This window comes from Patagioenas fasciata, chromosome 10 (assembly GCF_037038585.1).
Source record: "Patagioenas fasciata isolate bPatFas1 chromosome 10, bPatFas1.hap1, whole genome shotgun sequence".
Taxonomy (NCBI): domain Eukaryota; kingdom Metazoa; phylum Chordata; class Aves; order Columbiformes; family Columbidae; genus Patagioenas; species Patagioenas fasciata.
Window position 1 is genome coordinate 19,541,719 of NC_092529.1, and position 15,679 is coordinate 19,557,397.

The 15,679-nt window shown below is 43.3% G+C and overlaps 1 protein-coding gene across 2 annotated transcripts in view; it reads right to left on the reverse strand.

The window, feature by feature from the left end:
• Nucleotides 1-1,777: 1,777 nt before the first annotated feature.
• SYNPR (synaptoporin) overlaps nt 1,778-15,679 on the reverse strand; it is a 104,757-nt gene continuing 90,855 nt past the window's right edge. For both annotated transcript variants that reach the window (XM_065846006.2, XM_065846005.2), the window contains 3 exons: nt 13,530-13,728; nt 4,342-4,533; nt 1,778-3,560 (listed from right to left, as the gene is read on the reverse strand). In XM_065846006.2, coding sequence (XP_065702078.1) covers nt 3,294-3,560; nt 4,342-4,533; nt 13,530-13,728 — 658 coding nt within the window. In that variant the 3' untranslated portion in view covers nt 1,778-3,293. The remainder of the gene's footprint in view (nt 3,561-4,341; nt 4,534-13,529; nt 13,729-15,679) is intronic.

Below are 15,679 nucleotides of genomic sequence, written 5' to 3' on the forward strand. Positions count from 1 at the left end.
CAAGAGCAATGGGGAAACCCTCAACCAGCCTGTGAAGCTGCCTCTTCCTTGGCCTCTGAGACACCTGGAGAGAATGTCCCGTGCTCCCACCTCCCCCAGCACACTTGCAGAGGTACCTGCTTCTCCTCCACAGCGCTACGCTTGATAATGCAAATGCTCTCCCATCTCTGGTAGCTGAGAAATGGGCTATAAAGAGAAACATGAGAAAACAGGAGGGACAGCACAGAAGATCAAGGAACATTTTATTTTTTTTTCCCAGGCTGACCTAGTTATTTAACTAACTGGCAGAGGCACTTACCAATGATGGAGTAGGAAAGCAACCAGTCTGACAGTAGCAGCTTCACACAGGATGCTTGAGTTTACTTAGCTATTTCTTTTAAACCCAAGAAACATCAAATGCAGTCTTTTCTGTCTTGCTGCTCAACACTTTGCTATACAGCCACTATTCCCTGTTCAAATAAACTTCCAATTTATCACATCCTTTGGCAATTGTTGAGAAGACTTGAATACAGAGGAACATGGAGGAAACATTCAGATACATTTTCTTATATAACCCAAAAAAAATTCATGCATCATTTTTGTTTTCACTTTTGCTGCTGCCATACTATATTAATCTGAGAAGCTACAGATGAAGACATTTTCCATCCCTCCCAATTCACAGTGAAGATTATAGTCCCTGAAGGACCAGCACAACTGTTCTGCATGGCAGTAAGGAGCTAAGATACCAGTGAAGATCTGGCCAGCTGGGTAAAGGGCGTGTATTTCATGAAAACATGTGCCTTTTTCACTGCTTTTGTCAGCTCTTCCAACCAGCTCTGTCCTTGATGAGAAGATCTTAGCTTTGGTGTTACACAAATAATACCCAGAATAAATCGTCATCTTAAGTCTGTCCCAAGTCCCCTTTCTCCAGGGGTGTCAGCTCCTGAGGGTTTGAAAGCTGCAGCCCCAGTGCTTACACGGTTACACAAGAATTTCAACTTGCTCAAAATGCAGGGATAAACCTAAGCGAAACTCAAGTTTCTAACCCTCAGCATCAAAGAGAAATGTTTGGAAATGGGACCCTGCTGATCTGAGTGGAAACAGAGAAAGTGGAAGAGAAAGCTAATAGATACAAAAAGCTCTGTTTCTAGTGCAAAGACTTAGATAAACCAACTTGGGATTTTCCTGATTTACTAGTACAAAGTGGATTAAAAAAATAATAATTAAAAAAAAAAGGAATAGGACTATGTGGGAGGGAGCATGAAGAGCACACATCCCATCCTTTCCCACACACACAGATTTCCCTTTCCCCTGGCTTGCCTTTATCTTTTTCCAAGCTTAAAAAAATAAGGAACAAAAGAACCGAGAGAAAATAACATTTTTCATTGTCCCAGAAAACTGTATTTTGCTTCCATTTGGAATACCAGGATATTTAGATATTCTGGTTTGTCCTCCTGACGTCTCAAACATGGCTTTCCAGCAGTCCACAGAACTGGGATAGTTAGCACAGTACTGGGCTAGTCCTACTGACAGGTGGAAAGAGAGGTAAAGAGACAGGCAGGTATTAAATTGCACAGTTTTAATTTTTTTTTTTTAACTTGTGATACTAACCTTCAATGACAAGTGTCTGTAGAAATGTTTTACTTCACTGTACATTAAAACAATCTTCATAAAAGCATTGGAAAACAACAAGAATATGACCAATAAGGTCAAGCACAGGAACAGTTACTTCTCTTTAATAGTTATCTTAGATATTTTTCAGTGACATTTTGATAGTAACATACTCTGAAAACATGCATTGTATGCAATAACTTTATTAGGGTCAAATAGATATCACAATATAGATTCATCCACCGAGTAGCCATAAATTGGTTACAACAATCATAGAAGAGACTAAGCTGTTTTAAGCTAAGATGCTTTCAACATTACAGCTCATACAATAAGATTATATACTGATACACTTTGATTTAGAAATGCAGATGATCAGTTTTGATTAGTATATTGTGCTTCAGACTTTCGTTTGCATCAATGTGTCCCATATGGTGTTGTGAAGAAGAGCTGGATTTCCCAGGGAGAAATCCAAATGGGCTACAAGTCTGGCTCTGGCTATTTGGGGATGAGCTCCTTTGAGCCTGGGTTATTTGGTCAATCCAGTTACATTCTCCAGTAGCACCAAGCTAGTGCTCAGAGCAGCGACAGAACAGAGGGATATCTTAACAATCTTGAAACAGCACATATAGAAAGGTTTTCTTACTATAAAGGGGGTATAAAGGAATATTTAATGCTTTGTAAGGTCACAACAATACATGCGGTTTTTCTGTGTTGCTGTATTAGGCAATGGGGCATTTTCGCATGGTTTTGTATACTGATATCTGCACCTCTGTTATCTTAGTTAAATAAATACCTTTGTAAACATATAACACAGTTACTTGGTCCTTATTCTCCACAGGTCACATTAAAAGATTCACAAAACATCCATAGAAATAGTGATTTATAGAATGAATACTTAGCTGAGTTAAATGGAATAAACATTGGTCAGGTACCATATATACTACTGAATGCCATTTTAAGGAAAAACATTTTAGTTACAAAGCATTCAGAACTTGGGTAAGCCATATATTCAACTCTGCAAAATATATAAAAGATGCATACTTCTTTTAAACATACATTTAACAAAATATAGTGGCAGAAGTTGAGACGTTTCATTTACACAGTCCAGACATTTGGTGGTATGAAACCGCTTATCCATGCACTAAATTACGGATGACTCAGTTAACTGAAATAATAGTAAAATCTTGTGAAAAAGAAAAGTATAACCAAAACAAATGCTCCGAAGCGTCACAGACAGGCAGTTTTGAAAATTTAGGTGCAATGTTACATGCATGGATATACAGAATAATCTGTAGAAATAATAGTAAAACACTTTTGTTTCTCACCAAAATGCAGAAGGAAATTCAATTATATTATGCATATTAAATACTACAGACTTGAGGCTACAAAATGCTTCTACCATCTTAACACATACAAAACTACCATAAAGTTATTTCTACAGTACATACTACAACATTGACTCCAGGTCACCTGCGATGAGCGCATCCCCTGTATCTGGCTAGTCAGGGAACAAAAAAGCCAACTCCAGCCCACTGGCCACCTCCCGTCTGCCTCAGGAGGTAGGCTTAGATCTTCAATAGACATTAAACACCGTGTTGTAGTATTAATTTACGTAAAACCCTTCAAAATCTGGCGCTGCTGAAACTTGAGACCTGTTAAACTCTCTACGTGTGAGGGATGCAAGAGCTCGTGCTGCGTGAACCTTAAATTTGATTAGCAAAAGAGGTCGGCCCACTCTGGCCGTAGCTCTGGGACTGGCCATAATCACCCACCTGGCCGTAGGAGCCTGGTTGGTTGTAGCCACCGGCCGGCCCGTAGCTGTCTTGGTTGTAGCCCCCTTGGTTGTAGCTGCTGGACTGCTTCTCCATGGTGTCTGGAGCGTGCCGCTGGCCCGAGGAATGCCAGCCCGTCTCCTTAAACACAAACCAAATGTTGCCTGCCCAGAGGATAAAGTTCAAGAAGCCAAAGACCTAGGTCGGGAGAAGAAGAGCTTGTCACCCAGCAGCCATGGTCTCATAGTCCAGACTGATGTTATGGACCCTGCATGGTCCTGGGAGAAGTCAAAGCTGCTCCCAGTCCATCCTTCTCCCCAAACTGGCTGGAAAATTGTTTCAGCTTTGGAGCAAATTCCCAGATTCACCTCCCTTTAGCCGTAGCTCACAAGGTGTCTGTTTAACTTTTTGTTTCCAAGAAGAAGGTTTTTAGGCCAAAATAATGTTTTGTTTGAAAATATAATCTAGTTTAAATAAACTGTGTAAAGATAAAATTAAAATAAATAAGTTAAAAGAGAGATATTATAATAATCGGTCAGCTGGCCTGGAGAGAGTTGTTGTGGGTTTGTTTTTTTGTTTGTTTGTTTTAAACATTCTGAACATTAATTTCATGTTGCTCTTTTTGAGAATTTCTAAAGGAATCTGCAAGACACAAAACCGTTTCTTCTTAAAGGAGATCACAGACCCCTTTTCAAAAGCATTGCAGCTGGGGCAAGTTGAAAGCAGATGAGTGAAGCAATGTCCTTGGACAGACACTTTGCTTTCTCCCCATCCCGCCCCTGCACGCTCATCCCACTGCTGCTCCATGGCAAAGAGCTGTCCTGAGTCATGCTCTGCCTTGCCCCGCAGCAAAACTGTATTTCCAATTAAATCATTTCAGCTAACTGGTTTACACCAGCCAATTTAGGTCAATACACGGGTAAAAAGAGACGAAAATATGTTTGTAAGGTAACGGCAAAAAGTAATCAAAGTCACTTACAACTGAAGTGTTGAGGCTTGACATAACAGGGCTGCGAACGGGCAAGCATTTGTTGGACTGCTGTTTGCAGGCAGACATCAGTAATAGCACTTCGTCTGGGTCGGTTGCAATCTTTACATCTGACAGTCCTTTAGCCCAAGCAGATGAGCTCACTAGCCACAAGAATGAGAAGACCACTGTCACAATGAAATCCTAAAAGACAAATTAGTTAGAAGCATTATACTGGTGTGTCCATTGAAGCGGGGGGAAGGGGGGGAAAGAATCACCTGAAAATTGAAAGCTTGCATCAAGGGAGAGAGGAAAAAAAAAAGAGGTGGTTGTTTCATGGAAGGCTGTGATTACTGTCATCACCTACAGAGCTAATTTTCAGAAGCGCTTGATGTTCCTAATGGAGCAGAGCCATTCGCATCTCCAGCCCCGAGGACACAGAATCACACAAGCGTGTGGCTGGTACTCAGGATGCTGAGCTGCCTTGGAAATCTGGCTGTTCACAGCACCTGGCTGATGAACTTGGATCAATTTTAAGAAAATATAGATGCCTGGAAAGGCATCTCCTGAGGGCTGGCTCTCACCTCAGGTGCTCATACAGACAGCGGGGGTAGTTTCCAATATGAACAGTTTCCACCCATGGAAGCATCTTGGGGAGAACCTGAAACTGGCTAATACTCCGCTACCAGACGAGGAGTTTTCTCACCAGCTACAGGTAAGGCCAAATGTCCTTGCTGCGTGAGCCATGCAGCCACTAATTATCACAAGCAAACAAATAATCAGCAAGACTCGCCAAGCATAGAGATTCCTCGGCTCCTCTCTGTGCTGGTAAAGCATTTACTTCTAATTCCCATCCACGTGAAAAGAGGAGAGAAGGTGTGACAGTCCCTCCAGGATCCAGCACCTCCGAGCAGCTCTGCTCTGAACCACTCTGCTCACTTCTCCCTCGAAAGACTCTCAGGAGCACACACAGGCACAAACTTCTCCTTGTCTTAGCCAGAACAAGTGGCCAAGTGACACCGTTGTTGTGTGGGTTTGGGGGGAAAGGAGGGAGGAGGTGTGATTTTTCAAGCTTTCTTGTGTCTTGCTAAAACAGAAGAGCCTTTCTGCTGTCATATTTCATCCCATCTGTCAGCCCACAACAGATGGTAGAGGTGCCAAAGTCTAACATACCACTAACTGCATCGCTGCGTCTTGATATCCCACCTCCCCTGGGGGCTGCTTCCCATTCCCCCTTACAAAGTAAAGGTGTACATAGGAGGAAGAGAAACTGCTCATTAAGAACACTAAGTTTTGGGTTGCTATCTAAAGAAATAAGTGATCCCTGGGAAGCATCATTCTCCTCTTCTACAACGCACCTGACATTTGAGGAAGCAGGTCTGTGGCACCACAGGGACAGGGAGCACGAACCTCCATCACGATGGAAGAGGCACCAGTCAATAAACCAGCCGCACAAACGAGCCATGAACAAAGGATTTCTCTGCTCATGCAGATGGGATTAAATTAACTGTGCTTGGATGCTTTCCCAAAGGGTATATCCTTCTTTTTTAACAGCGCCACAATTTGTTTTCTGCAGGCCTGTATCTGCTGCCGAGCTTTGAGTTCCTCTGACCTCCCTTCACGATGGCCAAATGGGCTCTCTTGAAGAGCGTGAAGCCCAGGAGCTGACAACTATCTTAACACCCAAAGAGACTCCAGGCAGACAGAGGCAGATAGCCCAGAGTAATTTTTCTTCTCAGGGAGATTTCCAGCAAACAAAATTATTGTATCTTATATGTCCTAGCAGTAACCGAATGAGAAACGGTCTCCTAGAGGCACCAGTTCAATTGCAAACATTTCTGAAAAATTCCAGCTGGTAGAAACACCAGATATTCGCTGAGCTGTGGATTATGATGGGGCATGCTCTTTATTTGCTATGAGGCTTGACATGTTATCTACCTGGATGCCAAGCCCCCATATTGGTTTTGATTGACACAATAGACAGAGAAACAGCAGGGTTTTGGGGAATACATTTTTAAAATGAGAAGGAATTCTCTGTCAATGCCACCACACTGTTCGCTAGCTAAACCAAGGTCTGTGATCAATGCGTTGGCAATAACAATAAAATAAACACGAAACACAGGTAGAGATTTGAAGCAAACAGAGACAAACTGACCCAAATTAACACAATGTAGGAGCTTAAACTTGCTAAAAATAAGGAAATTTTTAACAGTGAGCAAAATTCTTCAAGCAGGTGACAGCAGCAGGGGTACAGACCCACTGTCGAGCTTTCAGAGCTTGCCCTCATGTTAGTGAGCCATTTGCACAACTCATGACACAAATTACAGCAATCTGCATGAGTCCCTCACTCCAACTGCTAGTAGCTTGTGTCTTGGGCTATAAAGCACTGCTAGGAACACCCAAGAGCACTGCACAGTTGAAGGACTGGTCCTAACGGAACTATTTATACTATTTCTCAGGTCTGGTCTTCTCCATCTCAGCCCAGCCTTCTGCTGACTTCCTCTTCTCCCCTGCACCAGGGTGTCCACACGAGCCTAACGCTGCCCGATCCTGCCCTTATTTGAGAGTACATCAGAGCCCTGGGGAAAGGGCCCCCACTTCTGGGGGCTGAGATTGGCCCTTTTATACAGGAAATTCAAAAAACTGCCTGGGTGCAAGAAACACACCAAGCCAAAAGGGAAGGACTGCACAGTGGGACTTGGAGAAGAAACTATGCAGCCCGTCTGCCAGCCAGCCAACACTTTGTCAAGAACACAGGACAGAAAGGCTAATGAAACACCAGGATTTTGTCAGCAGGTGCTCTCACCAAGGCTACATAGCCAGACTTGGGCTCTTGCAGGATTTGTTCTGCTCCTCTGCACTGTGCAACAAGCAAAATACATGACTAGAGCAGATTTGTGTCTTCCTATTTAATTTGAATCTTTGCTAACCTTCAGCTTTGGCTGGAACTTGAGCCTCTCCTGTTTTCAAGTGGGTTTCGATTTCTGGCTGAACATCTTCACAGCTCTGGGTGGAACAGAGTTACAAGATAATGACATACTGAAAATAAAAGTGAATTTCAAGCTAAGCTGTTCTGTGGCTTAATGTCTATCTGGGGAATTTCTCCTTGGTAATTAAAGCCAGTGTGTCTGCATACTAAAACAAATCTTGTATTTGAATGTTTAATATCCCCATAGCATGGGTGACTTTTTTTCCCTTGGAACAAAGTGATTTTTGTAGTCACTCTCTTGAAATCTACAGAACTCTCAGTGTGTACTGTCGTATGGCTATGCTATAGTCCTAATTGCAAAGTTTCATAGATGTCAGCTGAGATACTCCGGTCTGCCTACAGATGTCTTTGGGAAGGAGGTGAAATAGGAGCACGTAGGAGAAAGCAGAAAACAAGATTTAAAATATGCTGAATATCCAAAGGAGGGACTTTTTAAGAGCCTAAAGTATGTGTAACTGAAAAGAAATAAAAATCTAGCTGCTTTTTTCAAGCTGAAACTTGCTGTGCCTGAGTTTGCCAAAAATGCCTACTTGGAACAATTTTATATATGTTTTAGAACAGAACTGTGAATGTCTTTTCATGGTAACTGAAACATTTCTCCATGGCATCAAGCTACTGACGTTCACAAAATGCCCATTCTTTGGAGGGAGCAATCACATTCGCTCAAGTCTCCCAAGTGCAGTTTTGGACCCCTCAGTGTCCAGTACAATCTCATCCAGCCAAAAGCATCTGCAGGAGTTGCTTGTTCACTCAGGAAGGGGACACATTTCATCTGCTCTGAGCTGCTCTGTGGCTTCAGCAATCCCCAGAGTGCTCTAACACACATGCCCCTGTGTGCTCTCCATGCCCTCCTCTCCCTCCTGGCCAACATGGTCCAAGATTGGCACAATGGTCCTGAGTTGTTACATTTGAAAACATGCAAAACCTCAGCTCTGGCCTGACAGAAGGGTGCCTGGCATCCCTGTTCCACCCCCTCCTCCCTCGCTAAACCACAGCTGCTGGCCCCGTGACTGGCTTCCATGCAGGGCTTCCAGCACCTCTCCACAAGTGCCAACACTCATGCTACAAAACCTTTTAATTTGACAAAACCCTTCCGTGGTCTTACAGCTTACAAGGGAGCAACTCCTCAAATGCCAAAGCCTATAAACCCTCCCAGCCAGAGCCTGTCGAGCCTGGCAGCACTACCAACAGGTTTCATGGACAGCCACACAGGAGCAGAGGGAGATTTCTTTACCCCAGGAGGAGCAAACCACTCAGAGGATTTGCTTTCAGAGTCACAAATGACCTAGAAATTCAAAAACCAGCAAGAGCCATAGCCACAGTCCCCACCTGGGCAAGTGGTCAACAGCAGGTTGCTACAGGCAGCAAACACCTTTCTACAGTGGCATTTTAACTCCTTTTTTTTTTTTTTTTTGAACAAGGTCTCGCCCTAGATTTTGTGCTGAACGAAGCTTTGGAAGCATCGCACTGTTCTTGCAATGGTGTATGGCTTTGCAAGCTTTCTTCTGGTGGGAATGTGCAGAGCCCTTTGGGAGGCAGCAGCACACACAGCAAGGTCATGGGCTTGTGTTTCAAAAGGGAGATGACAACAGCAGGCTGAAGCAGCTCTTTGAAATGCAAAGAGTTATTCTGGTTATTATTTTTTTTTAACTGCAAAGGATTCAGTCATAGTTTTACAGATGGCTCTTTATTCTTTTTCTATCTATTTTCCAGAAAGCTGGACAAAGCAAAGGAAATAGAACACGTTTAATCAAAGACATCTTCAAAGAGTAGACTAGGAGTGTACTTAACTCACTTGGTCTGCAACATATGTAAAGAAACAAATGTCTTTCTGCTCAATGTTGATTATTGACAGGACTCCAGCTGCAAAGGAAAGAGCTCACCTTCTTACATGTAAGCATCTTTATGCACTGTAAGAATGAGATTATAAAGTAATCACTACAAAAATGAAATATCTCTTTCCAGGGCTACGTCAGTCACTTTTCTTGGCTGAGTAATTTTTTACTTTTATACTAGTTGATTGGAATACTAATGAAGTGTTTTACATTTATGCATTAATGCATGTGGTTTTTCATGGCCAATCTATAACTTCCCAAAGACAAACCTGAAGGCCCACAGAGACAGAGTTGTTAGTGTGAGTTTTAAATGGAGTACATATGGGGTACTACAGAAAAAGTAAGAAGTCTGAGTGATAGGTACTGATACACATTGTCTGTGACTATTCTTTCCTTTATTTTCCTACTTCAGGGACACACAGAAGCATCTAGTCCTGATCCCCTAAAACTTCGGCACAACTGTGGGGTTGGTTACTCTGCTCACAAGCAGCTGCAAATGTACAGATCTGAAGCAGGGAATCGAGTCAGGGGTGCTTGGGTGGCAGTCCCAGGGTGCAGGTCACCTCTGCTCTCATCACAAACCTGCAATGTCTCCCCAAGGTACATGGTGGTACACGAGTGGAAACCAGCTTAGGCTGGTCTGAGAGATGCAGATCTACTGAAAACTGGAGAGATGTTGTACATCACATTCATTAAAACCCATGTCAGCATCTCCAATTAATTTCTTTAAAATGTTTCTGACTCTTGAGCACTAATCAGTCACTTGAGAAACTGGCTTGTGCTTGTAGCCACCAAGGAGAGGCCCCAGCTCCTCACCATACGCATGCACCTGGTGGGAGTTTGCAATGAAATTAAAATCACAGCTGTGAGTTTGAGAGCTCAGAAATACATTGCACATATCAATTACATATTTAATCCTTGGTAAACTGCTCCTTGTTCCTTTAGGAACTGGGAATCCAAGGTAATCTCTTAGGTTTATCTATCCAGTGTGAACCCCCCTCCAAATCATCTCTCCATGGAGGTAAGTGGAGGATGCACATGGCAAGGGCTTGTGGCCAAAAGCCCTGTGGAAGGGGGTGACTCCCATGTCCATCACAGGTAAGTAACACAACCTGCGTGACCAAAAGGAAGATTTCTATCCCCAAAACCTGAGAGGTAACACTAGCAACAAACACTGCTCACTGCAGTGAGTAAAACATGTTGATGCCATACAAACAATTATGAAAGGAGTTAAGGGCTTCTCCTACCGGAAATATTTCCTTGCTAGGATGTCTCACTTCACACTGACCATTAAAGCATTTTTCTACAGTTAAAGGGATGCTCAGCACATGCAGTTGTGTTTCCTTGTATTTGTATAAAATAGGTAAACTTGAAACATTTGTGACTGAAATTTTCTCTGCTAGTTTCTTGTGACTTAGTGGTCATTAAATTCTTTATAATAGTATATTCTGCATCCGGTCAGGCCACTGCAGGCTGGTGATGCATTGATGGTACTCTGAATGCCTGCACAAAGGTTTCTTGAAAAAATAAAATAAAATTAAAATTAAAATTTCAAGTGAAAGTCTTTTTTTTCTCTCTCCTCTTCTCCTGTCATACTAATTTTTCAAATCCTGAAAATTTATCAGGAGGAAAGGCAGCCAGCTCTCAGAGGGTGCTGCTTAAAGGCAGATGTCATCCCAGACTGAGCAAATATCAAGCCAGGAGGAAGCACAAGGCTTAAATGGGAATGGCTTTAAATATGAAACAGGCACTGCAGCAGAAGAAAGAACAGATGAAACCATCATCTTCTAACTCTTCACTAAAAGGCAAAAAACTGGTAGTCTGGAAACAGTGCTTGACACATGGATCTCACCTGATGATGAGGAAGGAGCAAGGGCTGCCCTCCCTCCGACACCAACACATGCTGGGGACTGCTGGCAGGATTCGGTGTGCACAAAGCACCTCAGATTTCTGCAGCACTTTTCTTTGGGAGGAACAATCTCAGGGATGAGACATACCCACACATCTGATCTGATGTATGTGTGATCTCACTGGTTATGTCAGTTCAGTGTAGCATCTGCCTGGAGCTGGAGGATGAGGCGCCTGCTTGTTGCATCCCTTAGGTGAGCCCTGCAGCCATGGGAAGCTGGTTTTCACTCTGAGTTTCCCTTTAATTCGTCCTGGCTACAGCTGCTTGCTTTTTCTCTGCCTGGGGCTCTGCATTTTCCCTATATCTCCACTGCACAGCAGTGTTGCTATCATTGCACTGGGCAGCCTCTGGGGAGACTTGCAAGGATGTGGTCCTCGTGGAAAAGGATCTGTTTTTCTAAAAACACCCCAATACAATGGAGCTGGAAGCGTAGAGGACATGCTGGAGCAGGTATAAGCTGAGCATAACCCTCAGCCACTTCCCAATACAACTCACCACAGAAGCTGCTTTTGCTGTAGGACACAATCAGGAGCATCTTCATATTCTGAACAAATAAGGTCATTTAGGCTTGGTTTAAAGACTGGGAAATTGCAAACAACAGCTTTGGTAATGGACAATGCTTAAATTTAACCTGTAGATTCAATTACAATCCATTACACAGAACAAATTAAATCAATGCCACATTAATGCTGCAGCAGATTGCACTGTGCATCCTGTGACGAACACGACTGCAGCAGCTGCATCAGGAAAGTCCTGGACAATGGCAAGCAGCCACATCACAATCTGACATATTAGAATTATTTTTTCCTCTTCCCTTTTTCAATTGCTGCACAAAATAATGTGGCCAGAAGAATTATTTTCCACAAGAACATTAAAGTGGCAGATCTCTGCAATTAATCCTTTGAAGAGGACAGTTTTAAATGAGATATTAGTCGACATCAACTGAACGAAGCAGAAGCAATGCACTTCATTTATTTACTGTTTCTGTAGGGACCTCTTTAACTTGCCTGTTCTACCTTCCCTCTATGAAGATTTTCCCTCCTTTCCTGATTTTTTTTGGAAGAGAGGAAAGGTCTCAACAACCCTGAAATGAAAAGGTTTAATTTCCTTTGACATGGAATGAGAATTTTCCCTTCTGTATCGATTTATCAGTTTTGAATTATGCAAACTTCAATAAAAAAACCTCACATCATCTTGCAGCAGGAAACCTTTCCCTCAAAACCCCGTGATGTTTAGATTACCTTTTTAGAGTTTAATCTTTTGCTTACTGTCACTGTAGTTATTTTCTTCAACAGGTACAGCCTTTCTATCCTGGTGATTTTATTTTCCATTCTATTATATTTTTCTGATGCTCTTTATCAGTCGCTTTCAGTCATTTAAGGTGCAAGTCTCAGCCGAATGTCTGGTTTCTGTCAATTATAAGCTTTAGCTTTTTCTTAAAGCCAGAACTAACTCTTTCTTTATGTCAGTCCTCACTAAAACTCCCACCATCTTCTCTTTGAATTGCTCTTCACACCAAGAATTCAGAGAAATATTCCCTCTACTTTAGTGTAACCTTATCCTTGCAGTCATGGAGGAGAGTGCTCGCCATGGAAGGGAGAGTGCGAGACAACCTTACAGAGACCTGGCCCAACTTCAGTGCAGTGGTGGATCAGCACACAGACCTCACCAGCCCAGCAACACCAAGCGGTGTATCACGGGGTGTGATGCACTGACAGGTAACAGACACCTAGAACAAAATAGCTTTCACTGCCTTCACAGTCTTCATTTATGAGAAAGTGCACAGCAGCACTTTTTTTCCAGGCCTTCAGGAATCAGTACAAAGAACAATATAGGTGCAGACAGTCACAGCTTGACAGGTACATAGAGTGATAACTGGAAAGTGAGGAGCCTCATAAACCAGCATTGAGACACAAATGTGCTAGGAGCTCTTGGTAATACTGAAAAAACCAGCTACATAATTCTCCAAAGCAAAATCATTTAGCTGAATGCAGCAGCCATTAGCAACAAGCAATCTACCTGGCTAGGCTTTGGTTAGGGGAATGGTTTCTTTTGTCTCCTAGGTTAATGCCCAAGATCTCTTCCCTTTTTTCCCCACAGCGAAGCTCTGCTGCCACAGATGCATGGCTTGGACCCCAATCCTGCAACCACTCAGCTACATGTCATGATTTGTATGAACGTCATCATTGGAAGCAGTGGGAGAGAAGCAGGGAATCCCACAAGGACATATAAGATTAGGACTAAATACCACCTGCACGTAGTCTGTTACCCTTGATACTAGAAGTTTAATTCACTTTCAGATAAAAACCAAAACCAAACAAAACCCACAAAAAAAACCCCACAGGCAAATGCAGAGATGCTTTGGGCATTAGGTCACTTACATCTCCCAGACCACACCACAGCCTCAACCACCAAAAAAGCAGGAGGTTAAGACCTACACCTGAAAATGCTGCAAATACACACTTACAATTAGAGGCCCTCTGTTGTTTTCACGGTACTTGTTCTGGAAGAAGATATAAACCACAGTGGCAGCCAGCGAGTATAGGAAGGCGAAGACTGCAATGGTGACGAAGAACTCTGCCGAAGAAGAGAAGTCCCCTATCAAGGAGAGCTTTTCTCGACGCTTGCCTTCACAAGTGGGAGCATCGAAATTCACTTGATGCAACCTGGAAAACATCCCAAAGAGTGGCAGGTGAAGTACAGAAAAAGGAAACTGTCACCCAAATAATGATATAAATACATTTGCTCTGTCTCCCTATCTCATTCCTGATGTACATTGATCCCCTTCTTGAATAACTGCCCCTATAAGTAGTCTCATGGGCTGTGCTCTTCAGAGGTGCTCATACATAAGGTTACATCTATGTGAGCATCCAGGTGAGAATGATGACCTATGCACATCTTTTAATCAACCTCAGAGAATAGTTGATGTTGCAATGGTTTGGTACAACCTCCTCCTGTGGCTCCACGTCCTCTCTAGGGTTTTGCCATGGCAACAAGTGAAAAAGGATGAGAAACTATTTGATTCTTGAGTTCTTACAATCAAGGCAGCAGACAACAGGTTTTATCCTCTATATTCAGGTCATGGGATGTCTGTGTTTGGAAGCTCATGTCTTCCTGACAGCTACCTGTGGCTGTTAGCCCATGGGGCTGTGAGCCATATAGTGTCTCTACATTAAAAGCTTTTACAACCAAGCTTCAGCAGAAATGAAACATTTACTGGGTCAAAGAAACAGCCCACATGCCCTGGTATAAGCAATCAGCAGCCTTGTACACACACACCGTTTGCAATTAGCAACCAAACCAATAGATTTGTGGTTCTGTCTGGCCACTCCTGCCAGATCCTTTCTTTTTTTTTTCCTGTAATAGTTTTAATTACTGTTTTAGAAAGACAGAGAGAGTCCTTGGAGGAGGTATTTTGACAGGTCCTGTTGCATAGCCTATATTAGCTTCAGTGGGGACATGGGCCTGATGAGGGATCACACTGTTCTGCTCTGAACAGGGAGAGCAGAGGGGATGAAGCCAGCAGCAAGTTAACAGCAGCAATTAACGAGGTTATGATCTGGTGCAGAGGAAGGATGAGGCCTTCTGGGAGACATTCCTCTGCTCAAGGGCAATTAACGTGTGCAACAGCGAGCCAACAGCAGCAGCCATGAATATATGACAAAACAAAAAGTTAGGTCCCCAGAGGAAAACAAAGAACCCACAGTCGAAATCACAGAAAACGGACTAATGGATGTTGGAGGATTGCATGACTTTTTGCTTTTCCTGGTCCAAACTAAATGTACCCAAACATGTAGGCAGAACCTTTTCGTCAGTGGTTGATGCATAATGCCGGTTATTCGCCTCAGGCATTTTCTTTCCTGAGCTTCCGTCACTATAGTAGTGGTGGGATGAAAACAAGAAACGAGTCTGCCTAGATCGCGGAGATGAGCAGCATCTGACTCGCCTCTCCTACGCAAACACAGCAATGTCTGATGAAAACAGAAAACATGACAGAGACTTTAATGCTTATGATCAGTTTCCTGACTTGGTTTCAAAGCTTCCCAGCATCAGTGCATACACACTTTTTGTCAGGGCTTACTGTTCTTGCCTAAAGTGGAGGAAAAAAGGGGAAGATTTCTTAGAACCTATGATGCCAATTCTGCAGCCTGGGGAGAAAGTGGCTTTGTTTTATCCATCACTAGGATTATGGAAAGGTTTGAAATGCATGATTTGCACGGTCAGAAAAGAAAACTTTCTCTGCTTTCTTCATGCACAGCTGCTTGGGTGCTGTACTGACACAGAACAAAACTGAGAACCCTGTTCAAAACAACTTGAAAACCGTGGCAACCTCTGTGGGGTTTTGGATCAGGAAGAAACTTCCCATATGATCCCTCCTTCCCAAGGGAAATGCAGCCTCTGTAGCCCTCCTCAGGTCCTGTATTTAGTTCAGGGCTTGAGGCTGGTGAACTGAAGATGTCACCTTCCACCCAGCCAGGTGTCACCTTCCACACAGCCCATGGGGCTGCAGCCTGGGGCAGGGGGGTTACCTGCCATGGTGTGCAGAACCAGAGCTGGGGACCATCCTGTGCTCCCTCCCATCCTCCGGTAGACCCAGGGTCCCCCCAGTCATCCCAG